Source organism: Gymnoscopelus microlampas (genome assembly GCF_963454915.1).
Source record: "Gymnoscopelus microlampas genome assembly, chromosome: 10".
NCBI classification, from domain to species: Eukaryota; Metazoa; Chordata; class Actinopteri; order Myctophiformes; family Myctophidae; genus Gymnoscopelus; species Gymnoscopelus microlampas.
Genome location: NC_139947.1, coordinates 35,258,812 through 35,285,063, shown reverse-complemented (window position 1 = coordinate 35,285,063; position 26,252 = coordinate 35,258,812). Strand labels below are relative to the sequence as shown.

Below are 26,252 nucleotides of genomic sequence, written 5' to 3'. Positions count from 1 at the left end.
TGTTATTTGTCCATGTGTGGTACAGGCCTAAGGAATGTAATTAACATGTCTCAATAAAAAACAACTTCCTAAGGTTAATATGAGCCTAAAAACAATATTTTAAATGTTCTTTTTAGCACACGCATTCCCTACATTCCATAGAGCTGGACCACACATGGACAAATGACATCAACTTGCGATGGGCATTGTCCCCCTTAAGTAAAAGATGAACTATTTATAAAATAAATAAAATATTTATGGTGTTTTTAATTTTAGTTATAGAGGGCAATTCGAATGTATTATTAAGGCATATTTGGCTTATTAGCCAGGGATCCTAAAGAATAAACGCACCTAATAACTAGTTTTATAAACATTTTGCTAAAACTAATTTAATGGATCAGCATCGATTCCACAATACAAAACATTCTTTCAGGTACTTTGCTGATAATATTTTAACACAAAGCTATACGTTCATGGCAACAAATAGACCAAGGTAGCCAAATTAAACCTTCAACAGTTCCATGTTAGGATTGAAAATTGTGAGAGATACATTCAACTGGGTAAGAAATACCACATAATCAAAATACAAGACTTAACAGGTTGCATTTTGTAAATAAGCACACACTTAAAAATTAATTATTTTAGGCCTGAGACAAAATTCACAGCATCGCCGACACGCCCTACAAATTATCAATAGTGCTGTGTTCAATGAGTATTGATGCATGTAAATAAGTAGTTTCTTGAATCTAGTATTTCCTGCATCAGATTCTGCCAAATATTCTGTAAACATTGAGCAAGCAGTACTAACTGCTGTGCAGAAAGTTGTCAGAAGTGGATGGTAGTTTATAGCTACATCATACATAACAGCATATATGAAATATATACTAAATCACAGGATATTATATTAATGCTATGAAATATGACTTTGCCCACTGGACAATGTCTTTGTTAGAGCAGCTGCTTTAGGACAGTAGGTGGTTGTTTGTCTACAGTACCTCATGTAGTCTTCCCACTGCGTAGGAAAAGATTTACCCCATCCCTCAGTAGAGAAACATGTTTTTTCTTTCTCTTGCCTGCTGAACCCATTTAGACCTGAGGCAAAACCAAATGTTTCTGAAAAACTAGAATTCTTTATTGAAAAAATGTATACGTTGGCTATTAAAAAAATAGCAGATATACAAGCTCACAGTGTGCAGTGAGCTTATACATCTGCTATTTTTAACACATTTGGAAAAATACCAACGTTTCGAAAATGTAGAATAATTTATGCATTTGTGAGATGGGGGTCCACGGCCAAATATATATCAATTTGGGGGTCCTTGACAAAAAGATTTACACAGATGCATTCCCGGGTTGAAGGGTATAAGAACGTTTGGGCTTTCCAGGTCTTAATGGGTTAACATTGAACACCAAATTAAAAAGTTACATTTTTCATATCCCCTTTGTTCAAGCAAAAGGTGACTCATACACTAGAAAAGACCATCCTGCATGGGCTTTGGAAGACCTACTGTATGTTCATTCTCTGGTTTCACTTATAACTGGTTTATACTTAAGTTTCGCGAAAAGTCAAGCACCAAAAATAGCAGATCTACAAGCTCACAATGCTATTTTCAGTGCGTGACACCCTTGCGCAACTAAGAATAAATCAGGCGTTACGTTTTGGTCATCACACCTTTGGCTCTCTGAAGTTTCCCTTTACCTTACATAGTCGTGTGTTACATACCAGTTTCACTATCATCTCATAACTTCACCAGGTACTGCGTGACACACTTTGCACACAAAATCCAGCATATTTTTCTCAATGAATGAGTCCCACGTCTATCCACCTTTGCAGTCCACTTATGCCCCTGTCTGAACAAACAAGACAGGAGAAGATGCTATAGTAATAAATGGCGGTCTCAACCATCCAAAAGTTCCTTGGCTTAGAAACCGTAATCATGACCCGCGGTGGTAAGTCATTGCAGCACTGCTAAAGGCACGGTATGTGTTCCATCATATAGGAGTTCCGGAAGTACTCCCTTACAAATTGTCAAGGGGTGCCCGCAGCGGAATGCAGCCGTCCATCTCCAGAGACTCCGGCCAGCCTTCATACTTGTTGTTAGTCTTAGTGTTCTTCATACGCTAAAGGGCACAGACATGCAAGGAAACTCAGTTAACATGTGGAGGGAGGTAGCAGAATTAATTCAACTAGACCATACCGGGTCGACGCATCCGTGGGGGGATATGCGCACATGATCTGGCAACCCGGGAGGCAGTTCGTCCCATAGCTGGGCAGCCCCGTAACCATGGCGACAGTGTTTGACACAAAAACGCTAATAAGAAGCTGAGATTTGATGAAATTGAAAAACGGGCTTCACAGTTAAGTTCAGATGGTAATGGTCAATGGCTGTGTGCAAAATTAGAGCAATTGCTCCAGCCACTGAGGAGAACCGGGTAGCTTCACGTACTCACCTACTCACCACTACAGACAGAGGTTACTAGAATTATAGTAGGATAAGGTTCTTACTATCATCGATGGTAATGGTTCTCAAAGTGGTCTCCGGGGACCCCCAGGGGTCCTTAAGGGGGTTCTAGGGTGTGTGTGTCCCAGCAAAATGAAGAAAAGTTTAAATACCCTGTAAAGGGAATTCATTGATCCGTTTCTAAACACTTAATACATGTTAAATAGTAAATATGTACAAATTAACTCACAGCACTGTACATACTATACCAGCTGGATTATACTATGTATATACTGTATGTAGATCTGGATTTTTGCCTATCCTCAACATGTTCAAGGCAGAGGGAGTAGTGAAAACAAACAGCCATACAGTCAAGGTCTTACAAAAACGAAACGTAATGCAAATCACTAAATTAAAACCATGACATGTGTCTCCTACCGGCGGTGGCTCCGGTAGGAGACACAAAGTGTCAACTTTGAGTCTCCTACCGGAGACATTAGTATCTTCCCGCCGGTCATCAAATTATTAGCTCAGGAATGCGACAAAAACTAAAAAATCTCCACGAATTCAAGGCTTCATGGGGTGTGTAATTGATAGAAAATAAGTAATCTTTGGGTGAACGATCCCTTTAATACTTTACAGAAAGCCCAAATGTTAAAATATGTAAAAAGTGTCCCATCAACTATTAATGTTATTTGTCAAAAATCCCGGCCATCAGTGACAGAGCCTGGGCTTCACGTGTTATAGTACGTACACACACGTGCGTTCACTCCAGGAGGGCCGTGGCGGCTGGAAGCCATGCGGAAGAAAATGTCAGAAAATGTCCTAACCCATCAATTACAGTATATTGATCAGTTAAAGATAACAAGGTGGAATGCAAGTATGAAACCATACAGGAATCGCAGTATGCAAGGCATGCAGTGCTAGAATCACGAATGGAATTGCAACTACTTCAAACTTCAATCGACATTTGAAGAAGGTGCACAAAAACAGGTCGATCCAGATATCGAGTGACCTAAGCTAATGCTACAAGAAAACTACTCTTCTACGGCCATGCATGCAGTAATCTGCCAATGTTACAAACCTGCAATCACTAATGTCTGTTAGTGTTAACTTGCTAGCCATTATCATTGATGGGTGGCCAGTGTAGCCTAAAACATTTCTATACTTTAACAAGATTCACAGCGAGAGAGAAGAGTAGTCAACATTAATTAGTCTACAATACAAGTGGGAGGGATAACATTATTGTAACTGGAGAGAGAGAGAGAATGAGACCTATACAACACATTAACATTACTGCAAACGTAGCGAATTCAAATTCAGCGACCAAATACATGGGTCCACATGTAGCCAGAATATCCTATGTGGTCAACAGACTAAGCAACAGGAATGGTGCCCTCTTGTCCAAGACTCTAGGGTCAGGACCACAGCTCTACATGTGTGAACACAACTACCAAAAATAAATATCTTTCTGTCAGACATTTCTGACAGAACATTAGCACATTACCTGCTCAAAGGGACTTTTATTCTCAATGCCCTTGGCTCCTACAAACACCCAGCTGTCTCTAAAGGCAAGCTCCTTCACTGCTGTGCTGCCGAGCTCTTCAAACAGTCGGCGAGCCTCATCGTTCAGTCTGCCATTGAAAAGAGGAGAAGACAAGTGGTTGAACATTAAGATAAACTGCAAAGAGCCACACTTTGGCTTAATTGTTTACATTCCTTATATTCACAGTATTATATGCAGTTCGTTTGAAAAAATGAATAATAACTAGACCGGGCACCGGACTACTCGGAAACGATGTAAATTGTAAATGCACGCCCCACCCGGTTACGCAATACTCGTTGTACCTGTCTGTCTGTGTCCCTTTAATGCCCATAGATAGAGATTTCTGTATCTGTCTGTCTGTCTGTGTCCTTTTATGCCCTTATATGGATGAAATTCTGGATCAGTCATGCCCAAATATGGAGTCCAGGCCAGTATATGACAGTAGCACTATAAAATCATATTGATGACATCAGGGTACTCCATATAAGGGGATTTGTGGTTCCGTAGATATTTTGGGGAGATCCGCTGATCCGACCGACTTCCCACTCGGTGCAACACTCCCTCAGGTCCTCAGCAATACGTATGCCGAATTTGAAGTTGACCGGCCCCATATATGGGCATAGCGGTCGGAGCAGCGGTTCTAGACAACTGGATCTCCATATATGCCTATATATGGGAAGATAGGGAATAGGCCCTATCTTCATGTTACAGGTCCCATCTTCGGGTCATAGGTCCTATCGTTGTAGTCCAATCTTTGTAGTCCATTACCGGCCAATTGTCCTTCTATGCGACAGAGTCTGAGATTATGATTTAAAAAATGTCTAGGAATATTCACACAAAACAATATTTGCAATATGTGAAAACTATTCAGGCATTTACTCCCTTCGCCTACTGGCAGTGTGCACAAGGCTGATTATCGGCCCAATGGATTGGTTTGCTTGATTAGTTGTGGACACACACACACACAGATTCTCTTCTGAAAGGCGCGCCCCTCAGATGCCACACCGCAAAAATAAATAAAAATGCTCCAACCGCAGAAAGGGCATAAGGGATAGTTAGGATAGGAAGCAAATATAATTTGTGTTATTTACATTTCAAATAAACTATCTAACTAAAAAGGCCCTCGTAAAATGTATATTTAGGAGATAAAGACAAAAACTGATAAAGGTGACTGACAATTTTTTGGCTTGACCAGTTAGCTGTACAAACCAATGTTATACCTCAGTGGGTATTTTATGTATGGTAATTTGAATAGTACTATATATGTTGGTTGAAGAGTTTGAAATCTGATTGCAGATGACAGACTTATACAAGATTTCAGGCATGCAATTAACACCTCCTGACTCAATAATTTCAAGTGCTGTCCATAAGAAACTATTGATTAAAAAAATAACTATGCTTTTGATAAACTGTCAATGAGCACCTGCTGTAAGTGTTACCGGTGTCAAGGAATAATTCGACAAAACAAAAATAATTAAAATACACCGATGAAGACACACCACTGTAGCTTAAAAATGCAGATAACACAGCAATGCTATGTAAGAATGGTTTCCATGTGTGTCTGTAGAGGAGAGGGAGGGTGGAGAGAGAGGTGCAGGAGAGAACACATCACACACTCTTACTTTGTAGCTGGATCATCAAAGGAAGCCACGAACACAAGTGTTCCCTCATGGAGAGGCCGGAGATACTTCAACAGGTCTGAAACATCTGGGAATGAAAAGCATATGAGCAAAGTACTCAGATTTATGGACTCTTATGTTCAAGTCACCACATGTTTGTGCAACATGCTTATGTTAAGCTCATTGTTTTAATTACCTCCCTCCCACATGTCAAATGACTTGGTGTCCAATAGCTCTCCTGTCACCCCTGCAAACCACAAACATCCACTAGATGTTAGAGCAGGCACACAATAAAAATGCACAAAACCACATAATAGATTCCATTATAAAGACTGGAGGCTGACATTCTTACCATTTACTAAAGCTATGTTTAGTCCTCTGCCAACATTGTTCCTTACACTGCTCACCAGCCTGTAAGACAGAACATACATTACATTACAGTCATTTAGCAGACGCTTTTATCCAAAGCGACTTACAATAAGTGCATTCAACATAGGTAGGGAACGAAAACTACTAATCACCAGAAGTCTTAAGTGCATTTTCTGCAAAAACAAGCAACCATGAGTATACCTAGCGCTAAGGTAAAAGTGCAATACGTATGCCGAATTTGAAGTTGACCTGCCCCATATATGGGCATAGCGGTCGGAGCAGCGGTTCTGGACAACTGGATCTCCATATATGCCTTACCAACGTACTGATCGATTGAAGCTTTGCCTTTGACTGAGGAACTGTAAAAACTGATCTGTACTTTGTCGCATGCTGAAGATAACTTGTTTTCACGCTAAGTTGTGTTGTTAGCTAAAAATAATTTATCTTTGACGTCGAGCAACACTGTCATGGCAGAGTATAAATCAGGTGCAAGAGCTCAGTTCTCTGCCTTAGGAGGAGACATCGGGAAAGGTTAATCTGCCACTGATACAGACAAAGACTGTCACGTGAACAGCCAAAACAGAAAGATCCACACAACAAGACTACCAACAAAAGAGGAGCAGCCAGACAGAGAATACTTGCATTGAGCTCCTCAGACAGACTTGAGGCCCGGTTGGGATGACAGCACAGAGAAAGAAAAAGTGGTGTGATCGACAACAAAAACGACAGTGGGAAAGAAACAGACAAAGAAGTAAGGAGAGTAAAGGTGCAGTGATTCTCACATCTTGTCCTCGAGGCAGATTTTGGGGCCGATGACATTGGCAGCACCAGACACTAGGCGGAAAGCCAAGTGTTTTTGGGGACAGGCAGCCGAAAGGCCACACTTATACCTATGGGGATGAGGCTCCGCTAAAGGACACATAGTACACATTACACAAGTTAGTGATGACGAGGAAGAGATGCTACCGACTCAAGACAATGTTTGCGTGTGGTTATTATACTGTGGTCAGAATAGTTCTTCTACTCACCAGGTGTTGGTTCTTCAATTTTACCTACACATTTAAACAAAGACTTTTAGTACAAACGGGATCAATGGCAATTGCAGAAAGATAAATTGTGTTGAATCCCAGTTAAACATAATAGCTAGCTCCACATGTTGTCCTACCTGTGAAGAGATTACGCAAGGATGTTGGGCCACTACTGTCCCCACCCAGCACGGTGCTAACCAGCCACCAGGTGAGTCCCAACAGCAGCAGCACAGCTACAACACGCAAAGCTCCTGGAGGCACATACACCATGACAGAAAGTACAAATGAAATGAGCACGAGCAGAAAAGCACAGAAGTTCTCAAATGAAATAAACGTACTGAAATTTCAGCCAACCTGTTATTCTCATGTTTCACGGAGTCGCGGTCCTGTACAGGGTGAGAGGTTAAGTGGTTGGTTAACTGGTTAAGTGCAATGCTATAATAACCCAGGAATAAAGGATATGTATCCTGTATAACCGTTGAAAATGTACAAACTGGTCAATCAAGATGGCTCGGCAGAGATGACGCTATACTGAAGTGGGATGCAATGAACGTTGCATAATGCTGCGTTCACACCATAGACTGCACACTGGCAGATACAAAAGATACAAAGATACACAGCATTATTTGTAGTTTGTAGCTTTGCATCCTTAGTTGAAACCAGCTCAACTCATTTGTAGCTGTTGTTGCTTTTGTAGCAGCTACAAACGTTGGATGTATTTGCATCTTCATGTCGCTGCAGTTTCCATTGAAAAAGAATGGTCCAGACTGAATCTTTGAATTTGCCAGTGTGAACGCAGCATATAACGCGTAAACTAAAAGCACCGAGACTATTGCTCAACATGTGTATTACATCCACTTTAACAATCCACAGCAATAAGGTGAGCCAGAGAACCTACCTGCTGTTTCAATGAAAGAGAGAATGATTATTGTCTTAATTGACTCTCTAATGAAACGGTATTAAAGAGCTGTTGCTCTTGTCACCATGGAGGGACTTTATTTCTTCTTGCGCTGTTTCCTCATCGAGACGTTGTTGGTTGTTGTTGTTTTTTCGTGCGAAATTACTTTCCCTTTCCCAATGTGCTCCCGAAAACGCGAATCGGCGCTTTTAGTCGACCATATATGTATTGTGTTATCATATCATTCCAGTTCTGTCACGCTTGGACGCATTATGTCGGCTGGTGTGTCTTTTTTTTTCCTTTTCTTTTTTTCTGTAAATCTTCCGGTTTAGCGTTATGGGTGGGTTGGATTCAGCGTGAGTGACGTGACGTCACAGGGCGTGTCGCGTGGCCAAAAAGAACAGATCTACAAGCTAACAACGCGTTGCATCGCGCCGCGTTGTTAGCTTGTAGATCTGTTCTTTTTGGCCACGCGAGCTTGGACGAGGGGAGCCATTCGCTTAGCGGTTTGCAGATCCGGTCTACGGTCTAGAGGGGATAAGGAAATGGTGTGTGTGTGTGTGTGTGTGTGTGTGTGTGTGTGTGTGTGTGTGTGTGTGTGTGTGTGTGTGTGTGTGTGTGTGTGTGTGTGTGTGTGTGTGTGTGTGTGTGTGTGTGTGTGTGTGTGTGTGTGTGTGTGTGTGTGTGTGTGTGTGTGTGTGTGTGCGTGCGTGCATAGGCGGGCTCTAGACCGGATGTGAGCACTGAACGGTAAATAGAGACCGTACTGGATACAACCGTCAGGATCTATTTTATTTCATTTCATTTCACTGGTTTGCATTTGAGAATCAAAAGCAATCTCGTGTCCTTTGTCTTAGCACAATAAAGCAATACACAAATTATAGATGTAGATGAACACCTTTGGTTGATTTTTGATTGAAGACTTTTTTTTTTGCACACAAAAAAACACAAACTATGCTCAAAAGATTAAACCCAAGAAAGCACTATTGTTTCCACCGTGGCGTATTCAATTCGTCGAAACATTTAATGACAAACAATAATATACAATACTATGCAAAAACATCATACAAACGAGTATACTCAAAAAGAAAAATATGTACAGTAAGTAAACACAGTTCAGTTTACTGTTCAGTTTCCTCCCTTTCTGTACCCTTTCTGTTCAGTTTCCTTCCTGTGTGTCACTAGCACGTAATATCTGACGTGCACGCTGCGCTGTGCCATACACAACAAATCTCAAATCAAGATGGCAGCTTCCAGTGTTGCACCCTCGATGGCCAAGATAATTAAACCACTCTGGAGTGGACGACTAGTGGGAAATACTGTCAAAGTAAGAGGAGACGGTTTTATCACGCATTATATCATGTATTTTTTTTGTTATATCGAGGTTCCAGGTTAAAACTCAAAGGGTTTTTCCTCTCGCAACACAAGGTCATTTGGTTGGTTATGCACTGAGCAGCAAGCTATAAGCATCTCTCACCATCACATATCTATAGTGTGATATCTAGGTTTCTGTCCATTTTGATCACGTTACTCAGTGGTGTAAAGTAACTAAGTACATTTACTCAATTTTGTGGTATTTTTACTTTACTGTAGTATTCCCCATTTTCAGTACTTTTACTTCTACTCCACTACATTTCAGAAGCAAATATTGTACATTTACTCCAGTACAATTATTTGAAAACTTAAGTTACTTTGTAGATTTTGATTATTATTACAAAACATACATTAACCACTTCAGCCCTATATACATTCCGGCCATTTGAAAATAGCAGATCTACAAGCTCACAATGCGTGGTGCTGTGAGCTTCTAGATCTGCTATTTTCAAAATATTTTTTATACATTTGAAAACTGTGAAATGGGACATTCTGCATAATGAGTACTTTCTACTTTTGGTACTTTAAGTACATTTTGATAGTTACCAATACTTTTGTACGGACATTACTTGTAACAGAGTATTTCTACATTGCAGTTTTGATACTTTTACTTAATAAAACATTTGAGTACTTTTTCCACCACTGGGTTTCTGTCCATTTTGATAACGTTACTGTATTTCAGGTATTTGGAACAACTTTCACAACAAGAGAGAAGTGGTCAAGCGCTGTGAGTTGAAATATTTGCTGACCAAGCTTGTTACTGAAATAGATGTGACTTTGTCCCTTTCATAAAGGTTACTCACTGGGGTTGCATCTTGGTATCTCATAGCTCCAATCGGAACCTCTTCCTCGAAGAGGTTCCAAATGGGGCCAGGTATCTCAATGCTACCTGCAGAAGTAGCCGCAAGCAACTTAGATGTTATGCTATCTGGCATCGCATTCATAGTCCCCTATAAGTGCAATATCCCCTAACCTTTGCTGCTGAGGACATAAGTCTCATTATAAACTGACTGATTTTTGCATTGTAGCATTTTAGTATTCTTTTAACGAGGAGTAGTTATAGATTATATAGTAAGCCAGTGGAACGACATTTCGTTCAATTATGTTGAATGACAATAAAGCTATCTAAATCTATCTATTATAGCAGCTGCAGAAGCTTAACCTACTGCAGGCAGCATTGCAATGTAACAGCACCTTTATCAATCATTTCTGTGACAGAACTGGTGCCATCAGTTTGGCGGCTTCTGCCACATCAATCATTGATGACCTGTTTGGCCCAACAACTTTCCTATAGGGGTGTTTATTTCTGTTCTTTATGTTTATACTGTACATTGGGTTGGCATTTGTTTTAACCTCTATTTTCCATGATTCCATCCTCTGTGGGAGGAGTTTGCAAGCTTTTGGATTTCTGGTACACTTCGTTCTAACATACTAAACTGTTTTTCTTCTGGCTTGTTCTACTGTCCATCTTCAACGAACAGAGTGAACACATTGTAAGTAGCCACACTAACGTAACTCATTAGTCTCAATAGTCTGCACCAAACAGATTACAAAATCTCATCAGCCTTTTAATATAGGATGAAATTACCATTGTACCCCAAAAATATCCACAATGGCAGAAGTTTCAGCTGATTACAGTTAATTTGTCTCATGTCAATTTTCAGCCAACTCCGGCAAAGTATGGAGGCAGACACACAGTCACACTCATACCTGGAGATGGAATTGGTCCAGAGCTGCTTAATCATGTCAGGGAAGTCTTCCGGTTGGTCAAGTTTGTTAACATGTTACACAAATGGCATTCAGCTTCTGTAAATTACTCTCAGGTGGTTTGGGTTTGAATTGGCCTAATCCTGTGACATTCCATCACGCTGTAGATTCAGCTGTGTGCCGGTGGACTTTGAGGTGGTGCATGTCAACTCTTCTTTGACCACTGAGGATGATATCAATGATGCCATCACTGCCATCCGCCGTAATGGCGTTGCCCTCAAAGGTGAGAAAAGGGAAAGATGTTTTTGTTCTGTTTTTTTGTTGTTGCGTGTGAAATATGGAAATAAGGAGAAGAGAAGATTTTATGTTAGTTGTAATTGAAATATTTTTTTTGTCTTATACATTTACCATCGCTGATCACCTCTTTTGGCAGGAAATATAGAGACAAACCACAGGGCGCCACCTTCTGTGAAATCCAGGAATAATCTCCTTCGGTAAGTATTTTGAAAAGGTTCTTTTGTTGTGAAAGCCTACCCTGTGATTTGGCCTCTAGTGCTGTCAGCTGACTCTAATCTATTTTTATTCCCCTCTTCTCGTCTCATCCTCTTTCTCTACATTGCATGTGTTTGTGTGTACATCGGTTCACAGCACCAGTCTAGACTTGTTTGCCAATGTGATGCACTGCCAGTCCCTCCCTGGCGTACAGACTCGCCACAAGAACATTGACATCATGATCATCAGGGAGAACACAGAGGGAGAATACAGCAGCCTGGAGCATGAGGTCAGACATGCCCGCAACTGATTTCAGAAGCACATTTTCAAGTTTCTTCTATGATCATATCTTCCACTCCGGCTCCTTTTCCACCAAAATAATTTTGGTTCTAGAACTGGTTACGTTCTAGATTCAACTGAATGGTTTGAGAGCCCCAGGTTCGATTCCAGGCTTGGCTAGCAATGTGTTGAATATGACTGGTCAAAGTGTCCATTTCATCGGGGGAATTCAATTGTCAATGGCAGTTTCCCTTTTCTTTTTTTAATGATGATTTTTCGCTTGCTTTTGCCAATGTATATCACATCTGCATCTTCCAACCTGTAGGATAGTGACACGACACGCCCACTTTGGTTCCCAGTTCAGGGCAAGAAAAAAACAAGTATTTTTTGGTTCCAGTTCTGAACCAACTTGAAGGGTTCTGAGAACCAGCTCATTTGCAGTGGAAACACTCTGAACTAGTTCAAAATTAGGAACCAGTTCAACCCTGGTGAAAAAGGGGCCTCCATGTCTCTCTGTAGCCGGATTTATACTTAGTTGCACACAGTTGTGGTGCACCTGAAATAGCAGATCTACAAGCTCACAACACATTTTTTTCCGCCTAATTTTGAACCAATTCAGAGTGTTTCCACTGAAAATTAATTGGTTCTCGGAACCCTAAAAGTTGTTTCGGAACTGGAACCAAAAAATACTTGTTTTTTCTTGCCCTGAACTGGGAACCAGTGGGCGTGTCACTATCCTACAGGTTGGAAGATGCAGATGCGATACAAACAATGGCAAAAGCAAGCGAAAAATCATCATCATTTATCAGTAATTGGGGACTCCTGCTCCACAGGCGGGCTCTCTAACCATTCAGCTATGTCGCCTAAAACTGGTGGAAACGCAACCTGGTTCGCTGAAAGCACTTAAGGTTCCAAGAATCTAGAACGGAACCAGTTCTAGAACCAATGTTTTTTTTGTTGGAAAAGGGGCCATTGTGAACTATTTTCTGTGTGTGACACCGGCAGGCAACAAAGTATGACGGAGCATTGGCCTGTTCTCACTTGACCTAATTCACATACCATTGGTAATTTTAAGACAATTTTATTATGCATACTATAAGCAAAGTGCAAAGTATATGGTGCATCTGTAACCAAAAAGACAAAAGTAAAATAATGGACCAAGCTTCACATTGCACTTTTGATCTTGATCACTATTTGGGCTTTTTATATTTAGTTTGTTTTATTAAAAACAATTGGCCAGGCAAAAAAAATAATAAACAAACAAAATGTAAAAAGCCCAAATAAAACAGTGAAAACCCACTCCCTCTAGTGGTTGCATTCCCACCGGAGAAGGCTCTTCATTCATTTTTCCCTCCTGTGTTTTTTATTTATTTACAGAAAGTAGTGTCTGTACTCTGTAGCAAGTTCTGGTTTAGCACTAACCTTTTTTTAAATTATTATTACAAATCCAAACCAGCACTGCAGTCATTGGCATCCTAGGCTTTTGGGGACATATTGTATGTACAGCATTGAACATTTTTGTAAAAGTATAAACAAAAAAAAACATTGTTTACAAATAAACTACATAATTAAATGACATATAAAAAAATCTGGTGGGAACCCTACTACCAGAGGATGCCCATCACTTTCCCTCCCAGTGCACATTCTAAAGTGTGTGGACACTGAACAATGCCATATTCTAATTTTCAGACTTAAAAAAACCCTGCACATTCAGTATGCCACAGTTGTCTGAGCACAACAGCGTTTTACCTTTTCTCCTGTCTTGCTGTCCCACTGTAGAGTGTGCCAGGGGTAGTGGAGTGTCTCAAGATCATCACCCGGACTAACTCCCTCAGGATTGCTGACTACGCCTTCCGATTGGCCAGGGAAAAGGGTCGCAAAAGGGTCACTGCTGTCCACAAGGCCAACATCATGTGAGTCAATCTGTGATGTGACAACATGATCGCTGACTAATAAACTCAAGTCAAAAATACTATCTTGAATTCAATTTAAATCCTTCTTTAATCATATATATATCCTACTGTGTATACTTTATTTTTTTGTATTTTTTTGTATTTATTTATTTTTTTACTTGTTTGTATTGTCCTTTGTGTTAATGGTACAATAAGATACCAGGGTTGTGGCTCTTTCGGAGCGGGAACTTTGGGGGGGTGGGAGGGGTAACATACATTCACTGTTTTTGTATGCCTTTTGTTATTGACCTGTATGTGAAAATATAAAAAAAAAAAAAAACCTTGAACAAAAACAAAAAAACATACTATCTTGGCTGTTTCAAGTGTTGACACGGCTTGTTTTCTCCCATTAGGAAGCTTGGCGATGGTTTGTTTCTGCAGTGCTGCAAGGAGGTGGCTTCTGGTTACCCAGACATAACCTTTGACGCCATGATAGTGGACAACACCACCATGCAGGTGACTAACCCTTTTGAATGACATGCCAATAGTTTTGACATTTCTTACATCTATGAAGCATGTTTCAATTAAACAACTTTCATCTTTTACTACCTCCCTTTCATTTTGTGATGGTATCTCTAGCTGGTGTCCAAACCAGAGCAGTTTGATGTCATGGTGATGCCCAATCTATATGGGAACGTGGTCAGCAATGTGTGTGCCGGCTTAGTGGGAGGGCCTGGGTTGGTGCCGGGGGCCAACTACGGACTCAACTATGCTGTCTTTGAAACGGTAAGCGGTTGCCATTAGTTTATATACTTGTATTTTAATTGGGGATGCGTGCAGTAGTAAGGGGTTGCCAATTAGTATTTAGTTTATACTTGTATTGTAATTAGGTACCTGCACGGCAACTAATTTCCCTCAGCAATATTTTTGTAAATGGCTAATTTAAGGGAATACTCAGAAAATAGCCAAAACTGAGAACTTCGATCTGTACAAAATAATGATTGAGATATAAAAGCCATTTGGAAATGCTGTATGTAATATTCAAATAACCAAATCTTATATTAAATGCCAGAAAAGTAGTGCATTTTATAATGTTATATAATAATTCATTATGATTATACATCATTAATTAACTTTCTTCTTGATGTCTCAGGCTACAAGGAACACTGGGAGGAGTATTGCAAACAGGAACATTGCTAATCCCACTGCCATGCTGCTGGCGAGCTGCATGATGCTGGACCACCTCAAGTAAGTTAATCATCCACCTAGAGAATATCATACCTTTTATATTATTGTAGTTCATATGTATGTATGTATGTGTGTCTGTACCTATACCCACTATCCATGGTTTCCTCCTGAAGACATCTAGGCATGGTGGCTAGATGCCACTGAGAGTACATGGCAGAGTTACGATAGCAGCAATTAATTTGGTATTATAATAGGAATACAGACAAATTGCAATGCAATTGAACAGCATAGTAACAATAAGTAACTGATCGAAAAACTCAACAATGTTTGATAGCCAAATATGGACAAATCACATTATGTGTAATAAAGTATTAATAGTAGAAAAGACTGAAAATATCATATATACATTTGAAAACAGTTTTGCTGAACAGTGTGGTAGCTGCCACAGTGGCTAGAGAATGAATGGTAGTATTGTGACTTGCAGTGTGGCTTACTTCCAACATTTTCCAAAACAAAAAAACAATATCCTTTTCTGGTTTTCCCCAAATTAAAATGTGCTGTTTTAATGAAAGTCACTGTGAACCTAAGAAGGGCAGGCATAACCAACCAAATCATTGGCAGACCATGACAAGCAACCACCTGCTCACATTTGTGAAATCACTAATAATAATATTAAAAACTTTATTTGTATAGCACCTTTCACACGAAACATGCAGCTCAAAGTGCTTCACATTCAAGAGATAAGGAAACCTAGATTAAACTGAAGCTAACAAGAAAAACAAAGTCCTTTGCATTAAAAAAAAACGTATTTTGTAGACCAGTTTCAGCTTCACCCACCTGATTGCTGCTCAGATGGTTACTCAGGAGGAGCAGTTAGGGGTTAAGTGTCTTGCTCAGGGACACTTTGACAAGATAGACCGGGGGCTGGCAAACGTGACCTTTTGATTACCAGACTGATCATGTGTGACTGGTAATCAATCTATAAGAAAGTTAAAAATGGCTTAAAAATGCTGAGAAATTGTGCTACAGAAAGGGTAGGTTAAATTATAGCCTAACGCACATTAAATAAGGCTTTTAATGTGACCGAAATAGATTCTCCCTGGGGGTTCTTAAGGTCATCTGAGTTTGAATCCCCCCCCCCCCCCCCCCCTTAAATAAAAATGTCTTAATATTTTCTGACGTCAGTGAAATCACTCGGGAATTCAGCAGTGCCGCTGTGCCTCCTCTGTCTGGAGGAAGTGGAAGTCCTGCATGTGATAACATCATTCTTCATTTTTGCGTGACAGTGTTTTATTTAAATATCAGTGAATGTGAAGCTATGTGATACTCCTACTGTTACAGAATTATTTATTCCTTCCTCTCTCTTTCCGTCTCCAGGCTTTATGAATATGCCAGTCTGATCCGAAATGCCATCCTCACCACCATGAATGAAACCAGGGTAAGTTAAGTTAGCCTCAGATGGCATCGCTCAGCCTCCTCCCCTCCCCTCACCAGCCTGCTTGTCAGAGGGCATTGTTGTTCTGAAACAGACCCAGAGGCCCTAGGAGGATGGCAGGTCTGGCAGGTTTCCTCCAGAACCCTCACACAAAACATTATAGTCTCCTCTTACTGAAATTGTCTCCCGTTACTGACATACTAACACAATTTGTTTTTTATTTAACCCATTGAGACCTGAAGCCGATTCTACATGTCTCCTAAATCTCAACAGTTTTCTGAAAAACGTATGTTTCTATATCAGTGGTGCTCAATCCTTTTCACGTCAAGGACCCCCAAAATGATATGTATTTGGCCGCGGACCCCCATCAAAATATCTTGTTCCAGGGACCCCCAGAAGCAAAGATTTGAGTTAAAAATGTTCGCTTTAAAAATATATATATATTCAAAGATTTGCACACATTTTCACACATTTTCAAAAATAGCAGATCTACAAGCTCGTAGCGCGGCACTCGGTGCCGCGCTATGAGCTTGTATATCTGCTATTTTTGAATAGCCCAAAGTGTAAAATAATGCTTTTTAGCTCAAATCTAAAAATGACACAGTTCCAGGTCTTAATGGGTTAAAAAGAATCTACCACGCGGTACAGCTTCATCCTATGTGGTGTAGTGTGAATTACATTCCCTGAGCTCAATGAAACCCCTGGCCAATCTGTTGCGCTTGTCATCCAAAGCAGCAGAAAGGCCACATTGGCAGATCTTGTTACCATTAAAGAAATGTTAAAAGGAATTAGATAAACCTTTTATGAGTCCTCCAAAAGGAATTGATTTCATGTGGCCAACAAAACAAACGTCACATAAATCGCTCAACACATGCTCTTCAGAAATCAACAAATTACTTACAAAGTGATTAGTAATAAGAAACGGCTAATTCTTTCTTGTGTTGCAGTTGCACACGGCAGACATCGGGGGGCAGGGTACCACATCAGAGGTGGTCCACTCCATCATGAGGATGATACAGAGTAAGGGACAGCACACTGCTGAGTTCTAAAGCCTCTGCAACACCATACCATGGAGGACAACACACAGACTTATCACCTGTGTGTCCATGCATGTCATGTCTGTCTATATCGAATTCTTAACACCACAAGCGGGTCCACTGTACAAAACTTCCATTTGTCCTTCTCTTTATGCTTTACTTGTCTCCTGTGATCTCTGTATCACAATTATATTTCCTACAATTCCTGTGGTAACTTCTGTTTAGTTTAGGCTTTAGGGCACAGCTGATGACTTGAAAAATGAGTGCCTGAGGCTAATAAAGATGTAAAATTGTTCTTAGACAGTGGTACTGAAATATGAACAAGAACGGCCCGTTTCACCGGCACACACAAAGTACACCAAACAAATGGGTTATGACATTGCCTTGAAGAAACGACATGCGTAGTTTGCATTCTTTGTGCAAAGTCAAAAGATGATATCCTTCTCTAACCACCAGCCAGTGTTCGCCTTTAGCGTTGGTGGTACATCTATTGAATGCAAGTCTTATAATTTACTGCTGTCTATTACAACCTTTTGCATCAACCCAAATATACAGCTTTAGTTTCGCCTTACAACTCTGTGATCCTGTTATTATTAAATATTGTGCTGTACTGTATGTCTGTGTATAAGATCTTCTATATACCGTACAAAACTGTTATGTAGCCTACTGTGGGTACTTCTTTATTTGAGGGGAGATTAACGATTTCTGTTACAGCTAAACAGTGTTTGTGCCATACATGTTTTTTCGTTTTTACCTCAATGTGGCCCAAATCATAGGGATAGGCACATGCCTTGTCTGGCAAGAGCTATTAAATGTGTATATGAAAAGACAGGTAAGAGTAAATGTATAACAAATATGATCAATAAAGCAGTTATTCATAATCTGCTGGTGTGTGGGGAGGGTGACCTCAGAGTTCCAACCCGGGGCAACATAAATGATTGAGTCTACACTAAACCTAACACTGGGTGATGCAAAAGATGGTCTTATGAACTGTTAAATGTGTATGAAAACTGTTTTATCTGAGTAAATGTATAACATAAATATGACCAATAAAGCGGTTATTCATCTTATATCTTTGTGTGTGTAAGGGGGGGGGGGGGTTCCTTCACAAGCTAAATAAATGATTTGATGCGTAGAGTACCCTAAACCTAATACTGGGTGATGTAAAAGACGGTTTTATGAACTCTTTATCCCTCTGATCCACTTGTGTTTGTTTTCATTCCCTGCCCCTGTTTAGAATAGTAACGTTACAACACATCTGTGAACTCCCCGCTTCTCTTGAGAATAGGGATTATTTGGCTATAAATAAAATTGGCATCGTTGATCCATCATCCCTTGACATTTTCACAGTCTATGCCATGCCTTATTTAAAACGTGATGGATGAGTTGCTGTTTAGCTTTTTCTCACTAGGTGGCAACAATTGCAGCAACAATTGCAGCTTACATACAGCAGTGTGTACATACAGCTTACTGTATGTACACACTGTATATGCATATGTGTCTGTGTGTGTGTGTGTGTGTATATATATATATATATACATATATTCGCAAGCGAAGGACGAAAATACAAAAAAAAAAGTGTGTGTGCCTGAGAATAACATTTTAGTTTTAAGTTAAATGTCAAGAAGTATACAAACATATCTCTGCTGTCGGGCAAAAAAAAAAAATGTGTGTGTGCCTGAGAATAACATTTTAGTTTTAAGTTAAATGTCAAGAAGTATACAAACATATCTCTGCTGTCGGGCAGAAAAAAACTTTAGGAAATGGGGGAGAAAAAAATACAATTCGTGGGTATGGTGACTTTAGACATTGTCAGATACTTGAATGTGTCCTTATATTATCACCATTTTACCCAAATACAACTCATGTGGAGTTGGAGGTTTTTGACCATTAATGTGGAGATTTTTTATTCAAATCAATGATGGAAAAAACAACTATCTCCAAAGATGGAGTTACAGCATGTGGTTTGACCGACAGTTTTGAGGATCCAATGGAGTTAGGAGGTTTAGTCAGAAGCGCTTTTTAATACTTTTCATTGGTTCAATATTTGTAAAACTCACAGACGTAAAGGGTGTTCAATAGCACTGATTTATTTATATATTAAAAAAAGCTGGTTTCTGTATGACAAACAATATGTGAAAAATATACTGGGATTTACTTCCTTGGCCTACTGGCAGCAAGCACAAGACGGTGATCAGAGGTGGATTGCAAGATTAGCCCCGGAAACAGACACACACAGACCCACCCATTTCAGTCTAGAGCAGTGGTTCCCAAACTTTTTAGCTCGAGACCCAAAAGAGAAATCCGGTGTCTCCCCGGGACCCAATCTTAAAGAAATACATTATGAATGAACCACTTAAGCCATATTTACCACAACGCGTTGCGATGCGACGCGCGGTGAGCTTGTAGATCTACTATTTTCACTATTTCTTAAGTTTAATTTATGGGATTTCTGGATTTCTTTAATTTAATCATTTCTTTTGGAAAATTGTACATTTGATATTTACTACTATAACTAATACTTTTACGTTTACTACTACTACAATACTACTAAGAAAGATTTTTTTTTTTTTTTTAATCTTTTGAAATGATTACTTTTTTTTTGTAGGAACCTAAAAAAGGGAATATTTACTCACAACCCTTAAAAACGGGTCCCTACTCCTGCCCCGAGGCTCAGCACCTCCAGTGCCGTGTGGCCCATGCCATAAAGATGAAGCCAGAAAGATGTAGGACTGGATCAGCGATTAACAGACTTTGATGTCATGGTAGACTACCATGACGTCAAAGTCCATGCTGTAGTGCTGCATAAATAATTTCAGCAAGCTACCATTATTGTTCCGATCGGGGGTGTGGTTTGAGGGACAGCCAGGTCCCATCTGAATCTTACGAAAACATATGTTTTCTAAACAACAGTTTCCTCTGTTTAGAGTATTGAGTAAGCTGTTTTATGACAGGGCCTGGACATTTTATTTTAGATTTAGCGGATCTGAGGGAATCAACAAGCCCGCAAAAGCAGTGGGAAATGTGCAGGGAATTACAGGTGTGTATTTTGGCTTCTGGTCGTTTGGAATTGCCATTATGTTGCTGTTCTATTCTCTCTATCCATTCACACCAGTAATTCACCCTACTGAGATGCCAAGTTGGCTTGTGTGCTCATAGGTTTAATAGAAAATTGAACGTTTTTTGGCATTTTTTCTGGATGTCCCAGTTTCTTCTCATGCTCCTATACTGTCATAACACCCTTGAAGCCTGACACCTCAAATCACTTCTAATTGCTGTTTCGTGACTCCTGCACTGTTTCCGCAGTTGCCCATCAGCTCCTCGTCTCAGCTCTGGTCCCCTATGAGCCTACCCTGGAGCCAGATTGTGAGTCAAACGGTTGGAACCCTAGAACAAGCTTAAGCAACAGACACCAACTGCCTGACCTGAGGGGTCTCCGCCCACTCCTTCCACAAGCCCTTGTATAACCAGAGCCCCTCGACTTGCTAATCAAACACTGATCCAAGAGCTGCCTTGAAGCCCAATCCAGTCACACTCCATTCATCCTCACTGCCTGGCTTTCTTTCCAGGCACAACATGGCGAGTTCACGAAAGAGGGCAAAAAAAGCAACAGGGCTGGCGAGGTTAGTCCAGGTGAAAGCTGACACTCATCTTGATTTCACCCTGATTCACCTGATTTACTTACACATTTAGCTGGAAGAGCAGGTGTTCTCAATGTTCTGTACTCTGTAACATGCTTCGTCTTTCTAATGCACTTAACACTTACCAGGACTCTATCTTACCCTCAACCATATGTGCCTTCCCCATTTTCCTTCTATCCCCCAAAAATACCAGTACTGTTCCATGTCACACTCTTAGAGTTAAATGAACCCTATGGATTTGACTGTGTACTTCTCAACTCCCTCTCCTCATAGTCTTCTTGTGTCTCTGCAATACCATGTTTAAAATACCTAATCTGCTTTTGCATGATGAATGTAGTAATCTAAATGGCTGTCACTAACCGCAAGATATGGGAGTGATATTGAACATGTGCTGTTATTAGTTGCCATAACTCTTGCATTCGCGGGAATTGCTTCAGCTCATTTATCCCCTTGCCCCCCCCCCCTCTCTATTTCTCTCTCTCTCTCACTAACTCACTCTTACACACGGTTTATTCATTCTAATCCAAGTTCGTAAGGGTCATTTCCTTCTAGATTTCACCCCTTATTTTATTATGTATATGAGAGTGTGTGTGTGTGTGTGTGTGTGTGTGTGTGTGTGTGTGTGTGTGTGTGTGTGTGCGCGTGTGTGCGTGTGTGCGCATGTGTATTCACTCCGTTATCAGCTCTTGGCCAGTACACAGCACAATAACAGGTGATGGAAATCAATCACCATGTGTGTGATCAACCTCTACCCGGCACAGCTGGATCCAGTCAGCCAGCTCTACTCTTTGTTAATGGGACTTCCCCCCACCCCAGTTAGTTACATTAAGCTACGTCAGCCGTTAACTATGCCCTCCATTACTTATCCCAACCCAAAGTGGTCTTGGGGTGAGACCGATCGTTGTGTCCTTCTTTGCAGGGACAGGCATAATCACTGCAGAATAAAGTGACGGGGGATCGAGGCACGAGGCAGCATCGTGGGTGGTGGGTGGTGACACTGGGCAGGCATTTAGAAAAGGAGGGAAGGCTGGGGTGACACGTGGATGTCAACAGGAGAGGAGGAGAGGGAGAAGACAGGACTCAGGGGACATACAGTAGAAGTATTAGACAGGAGAGCAGAGAAAGTGGCAGAGAGGAGTGTGGACAATTTGGAGGGGACTGCGGAGAGCCAGAGGACTGATTAAGGGGGAGGAGGGTGTTGATATGATATATTGCTTGGCAGCAGAGACCACCCATTTTAAAATCAGAGGCATGCACTATAGACCACATAGCTGAATGACTGTCTTGCTTCTTTATCTGGACTTGTTGTCATAGCCAGGCTTGGACTGGAGGTGGGCGTCACAGCTGTGTATCATGAGATTGTCTCAATAGATCCTTCTCATTATGCATTCACACTGAGCCTTCCATAAATACTGGGGGGGTCCCCAATGCTGAGCTTACTACCAAAACATGGGCATTGCATAATACAAACGTGCCTGTTCAGTGTTCATAGTATCTCTCTCTCTCTCTCTCTCTCTCACACACACACACACACACACACACACACACACACACACACACACACACACACACACACACACACACACACTCACACACACTCACACACACTCTCACACACTCACACACACACACACACACACACACACACACACACACACACACACACACACACACACACACACACACACACACACACACACACACACACACACACACACACACACACACACACACAGATCGTGACCTATGCCAGCAGTTACCTAAGTGCATATAATACTCCTGCATGATTCCCTGGAGAGTAGATCCAATTCCCCGACATAATTGATTGCGGGTGAGTGTTCATGCATCCATGGTTGTGCGGCATGTACTGTGGACGTATGTGATGTATACTTTGGAGTGAAGTAAATGCATGTGTGGCACTCACGGTGTACTGTGTATGAGTGCTGTAATGTCATGAGAGGTCACTAGGGTGGAGTAGTGTGAGGCAGTGCAATATAGAGAAAACAGGCAAAAAAAGAGAAGGTTCAAAAGAAATGGAAGCCCTATTATCCTGTAGGCAGGTTATTCACAGTAGAACTCGATTATGTTCGTTTAATAATTTTAGTTTATTTTATTCTTTGTTGCTCAACGATGTCATGCAAAAATAGTGAAAACAGCCGATCTACAAGCTCAGGTGTTGGCGTTGTGAGCTTGTAGAACGGCTATCCTCGCCGTGAAACGGCCTGTTTTAGCTGTCTTCGCCAGGCCGCCAGGCCAGGAGGTGAAGGCCATGTTTTTGCCCCTGTCCGTGTGTGTCAGCTGTCAGTCCATGTGTCTATGTACAGCTAATCTTGGACACTGCTGCACCGATCGACAGCAAACATTGCATGCATACTCCCAATAGGCCAAGGAACAACCTACACCTGCCCAAATATTTCATCTTTCAACTCCCTGAATTGTCAAACAAAAAATACAAATGAAATGGTTTGAGACACTGGCAGTTAGTCTGTGTTAATTTTAACGGCACTGACAGCATACAGTAACATAACACATAACACTCCAATACAGTTGAAAGCAATTATAATATCAACGTTGCAGAGCAGTATAACATTAAAACATAAATAAATTAAGTAAAATAACAAAAATCCCTGTAAGAGAACTGTAATTTTTGTGTTAGTTTTGTGGTGAAGCCTCAATTTGTAAAATTGAGACACAACTAAATGATGACAATAACATAAAAATGATGATACCAAATTGAGTATCCTCAACGTGCTCCTTGAGCACAAAAACATCTTTGTTCTGAACCAACCTCATCCCAAGCTGCACGCCAATGGCAAGTTCCAAGCTGCTGCGCAGCTGCCTCAGAGCTCCCCTTCACAATATGGCGCCCGCGGTGACCAACCACTGCTCTATGTCCCCTTCCTCTGTTCTGCCTGCGGTCTGCGTATTATTTAATGGTAACTAGATTCGGTAGTACTTTACAATAATGACCCGTTATTAAGCATTTATTAACGTTTATAAGTAGTTTGTAGACTATTAACAAATCATTAACAACCTGTTTATTGACATTCGTAAATGATTACTAAAACCTTTATAACTACGGTTACAAATCATCTATAAAGGTATTAGTAACTATTCATGAATAAGCCATGTATAATACATCTGTAAATGATTATTAAATCATTTGTAACTGATGTTACATAATATATACAAGCTATTGGTAGCTTGTTCATGTTTAACATATGCTTTGTTAAACATTCCTAAAGTATCTATAAATCCTTATTACATGTTATTATGTGCCCTATAGTAAAGTGAAGACAGTTCATCATTTACAACTGTCTGTTACAAAGCATGTTACAAAGCATGTTTAACATGCTTTGTAAAACATTCCTAAAATATCTATAAATCCTTTGTACATGTTATTATGTGCCCTACAGTAAAGTGAAGACAGTTCATCATTTATGACTGTCTGTTAATGTGGACTTTCTCCCTACCTGTTGCAAACTACCTGGCTTTCATGAATGCAGACACCAAACAATTACTAGAATTATCATTCATGTTAAGCAAATGATGCGTAAGACATTCGTAAACAGTATGTAAACCATTTGTGGTGTTAGGGACCAAAAAAGTCACTACAAAGTACTACCAATCAACTCTAAATTGCCTGAAACGTACTCCTAACAGGTTTTTGGGGGGACGATTTTGGCCTCCACACTTAGTGATTATTTCGGATTTAACTTTCGTTTCGGTGGTGACCAACTTTCGTTTCGGTAGTTTGATTACAAAATGTAAGTTGTGTAAAAAATAATCTGACTATACTAAGTTGTTATTTGTTTGTTTAAGTCAGGCTATACTCTACTCAGAGTCATAAGTTTACAAAATGTACTAAAGTACAGTGAACGTCTGTGCGGTTTGTCTTCATCACTGAAAATAACGTACATGTAAACTGATGTCATGTGCAGTTGGGGTGAAGAAACACAACCATTTCACTCCTAATAATACCTATTTGATTTGACATCCTGACTTGCTGCTGTAGCTGAGGCTTGAACCTGTTACCTGCGGCTCACTAGTCAGTGACTCTATCCATTCACCTACAGCTGTTTCCTTGGAATCTGTGGTTCTGAAACGTTTTGTTGTCAACCCCCCAAATTGACATGTATTTGGGCAGTGGACCCCAATGTGAAAAGATGTAGTGTCAGGGCCCCCCATGAAAAAGATTTATATTTATGCTGTAACACATTTTTTAGTTATTTGTCTTGTTTGTTGTTCAAGTCAAAGCACCAGGAAGGCTGTACTTGTCAGCCATCTGTTAGCTCAATGGGTTGAGACGCAGTATTCATGATCCAGAGGCCATGAGTTCAAATCCCATTGATGTCTTTCCTATGATTCTTTCCTTTGCAGACTGGCTTCCAGAAGATCAACTGAAAACTACCAGGAAGGCTGTACTTGTCAGCCATCTGTTAGCTCAATGGGTTGAGACGCAGTATTCATGATCCAGAGGCCATGAGTTCAAATCCCATTGATGTCTTTCCTATGATTCTTTCCTTTGCAGACTGGCTTCCAGAAGATCAACTGAAAAGTACCAGGAAGGCTGTACTTGTCAGCCATCTGTTAGCTCAATGGGTTGAGACGCAGTATTCATGATCCAGAGGCCATGAGTTCAAATCCCATTGATGTCTTTCCTATGATTCTTTCCTTTGCAGACTGGCTTCCAGAAGATCAACTGAAAACTACCAGGAAGGCTGTACTTGTCAGCCATCTGTTAGCTCAATGGGTTGAGACGCAGTATACATGATCCAGAGGCCATGAGTTCAAATCCCACTGGTGTCTTTACTGTGATGCTTTCCTTTGCAGACTAACTTCTAGAAAAATAAGTTAAAACCACCAGGAAACCTGTAACTCTCAGCCAACAGCTTAGCTCAACTGGTAGAGCGTCTGTCCAATAACATGACTTGACCTGACTTGAGTGGGTTCGATTCCCACTCCGAGTCATGTGTCCCCGGTAACTTGGGGCAACGGATAAATTGACTGATATCCTTAGTGATGCTTCCCTTTGCAGACTAACTTCTAGAAAAACAAGTTTAAACCACCAGGAAACCTGTAACTCTCAGCCTACAGCATAGCTCAACTGGTAGAGCATCTGTCCAATAACATGACTTGACTTGACTTGAGTGGGTTCGATTCCCACTCGAGTCAAGTGTCCCCGGTATCTTGGGGCAACGGATAAATTGACTGATATCCTTAGTGATGCTTCCCTTTGCAGACTAACATTCCAGAAAACAAGTTAAAACCACCAGGAAACCTGTAACTCTCAGCCAACAGCATAGCTCGACTGGTAGAGCGTCTGT

At 40.7% G+C, this 26,252-nt stretch overlaps 2 protein-coding genes across 2 annotated transcripts; one reads left to right on the top strand and one right to left on the bottom strand.

Moving 5' to 3' along the window:
- Nucleotides 1–957: 957 nt before the first annotated feature.
- fam3a (FAM3 metabolism regulating signaling molecule A) lies at nt 958–8,215 on the bottom strand. The gene is made up of 10 exons (XM_084068405.1): nt 7,881–8,215; nt 7,337–7,368; nt 7,120–7,233; nt 6,983–7,006; nt 6,737–6,863; nt 5,938–5,996; nt 5,782–5,832; nt 5,589–5,673; nt 3,928–4,054; nt 958–2,100 (listed from the first exon to the last, which is right to left on the bottom strand). The coding sequence occupies exons 2-10, from the start codon at nt 7,347–7,349 to the stop codon at nt 1,999–2,001; spliced, it is 702 nt and encodes a 233-aa protein (XP_083924531.1). The 5' UTR covers nt 7,350–7,368; nt 7,881–8,215; the 3' UTR covers nt 958–1,998.
- Nucleotides 8,216–9,084: 869 nt separating this feature from the next.
- Nucleotides 9,085–18,354, top strand: idh3g (isocitrate dehydrogenase (NAD(+)) 3 non-catalytic subunit gamma). The gene is made up of 12 exons (XM_084068404.1): nt 9,085–9,207; nt 9,937–9,981; nt 10,919–11,016; nt 11,129–11,244; nt 11,395–11,455; nt 11,610–11,742; nt 13,512–13,645; nt 14,038–14,140; nt 14,264–14,410; nt 14,778–14,872; nt 16,190–16,250; nt 17,195–18,354. The coding sequence occupies exons 1-12, from the start codon at nt 9,124–9,126 to the stop codon at nt 17,294–17,296; spliced, it is 1,179 nt and encodes a 392-aa protein (XP_083924530.1). The 5' UTR covers nt 9,085–9,123; the 3' UTR covers nt 17,297–18,354.
- The last annotated feature ends 7,898 nt before the right edge of the window (nt 18,355–26,252 follow it).

Bases quoted from the DNA above. Each gene is read 5' to 3' on its own strand.
- fam3a (XM_084068405.1), bottom strand. The intron at 6,864-6,982 runs GTGAGTAGAAGA...TGTGTCCTTTAG, and splicing joins AATTGAAGAACCAACACCTG to CGGAGCCTCATCCCCATAGG. The intron at 5,997-6,736 runs GTGAGAATCACT...TCTGTCTTACAG, and splicing joins ATCTGCCTCGAGGACAAGAT to GCTGGTGAGCAGTGTAAGGA.
- idh3g (XM_084068404.1), top strand. From the start codon at position 9,124: ATGGCAGCTTCCAGTGTTGCACCCTCGATGGCCAAGATAATTAAACCA. The intron at 9,982-10,918 runs GTGAGTTGAAAT...GTCAATTTTCAG, and splicing joins GAGAGAAGTGGTCAAGCGCT to CCAACTCCGGCAAAGTATGG. The intron at 13,646-14,037 runs GTGAGTCAATCT...TTCTCCCATTAG, and splicing joins GTCCACAAGGCCAACATCAT to GAAGCTTGGCGATGGTTTGT.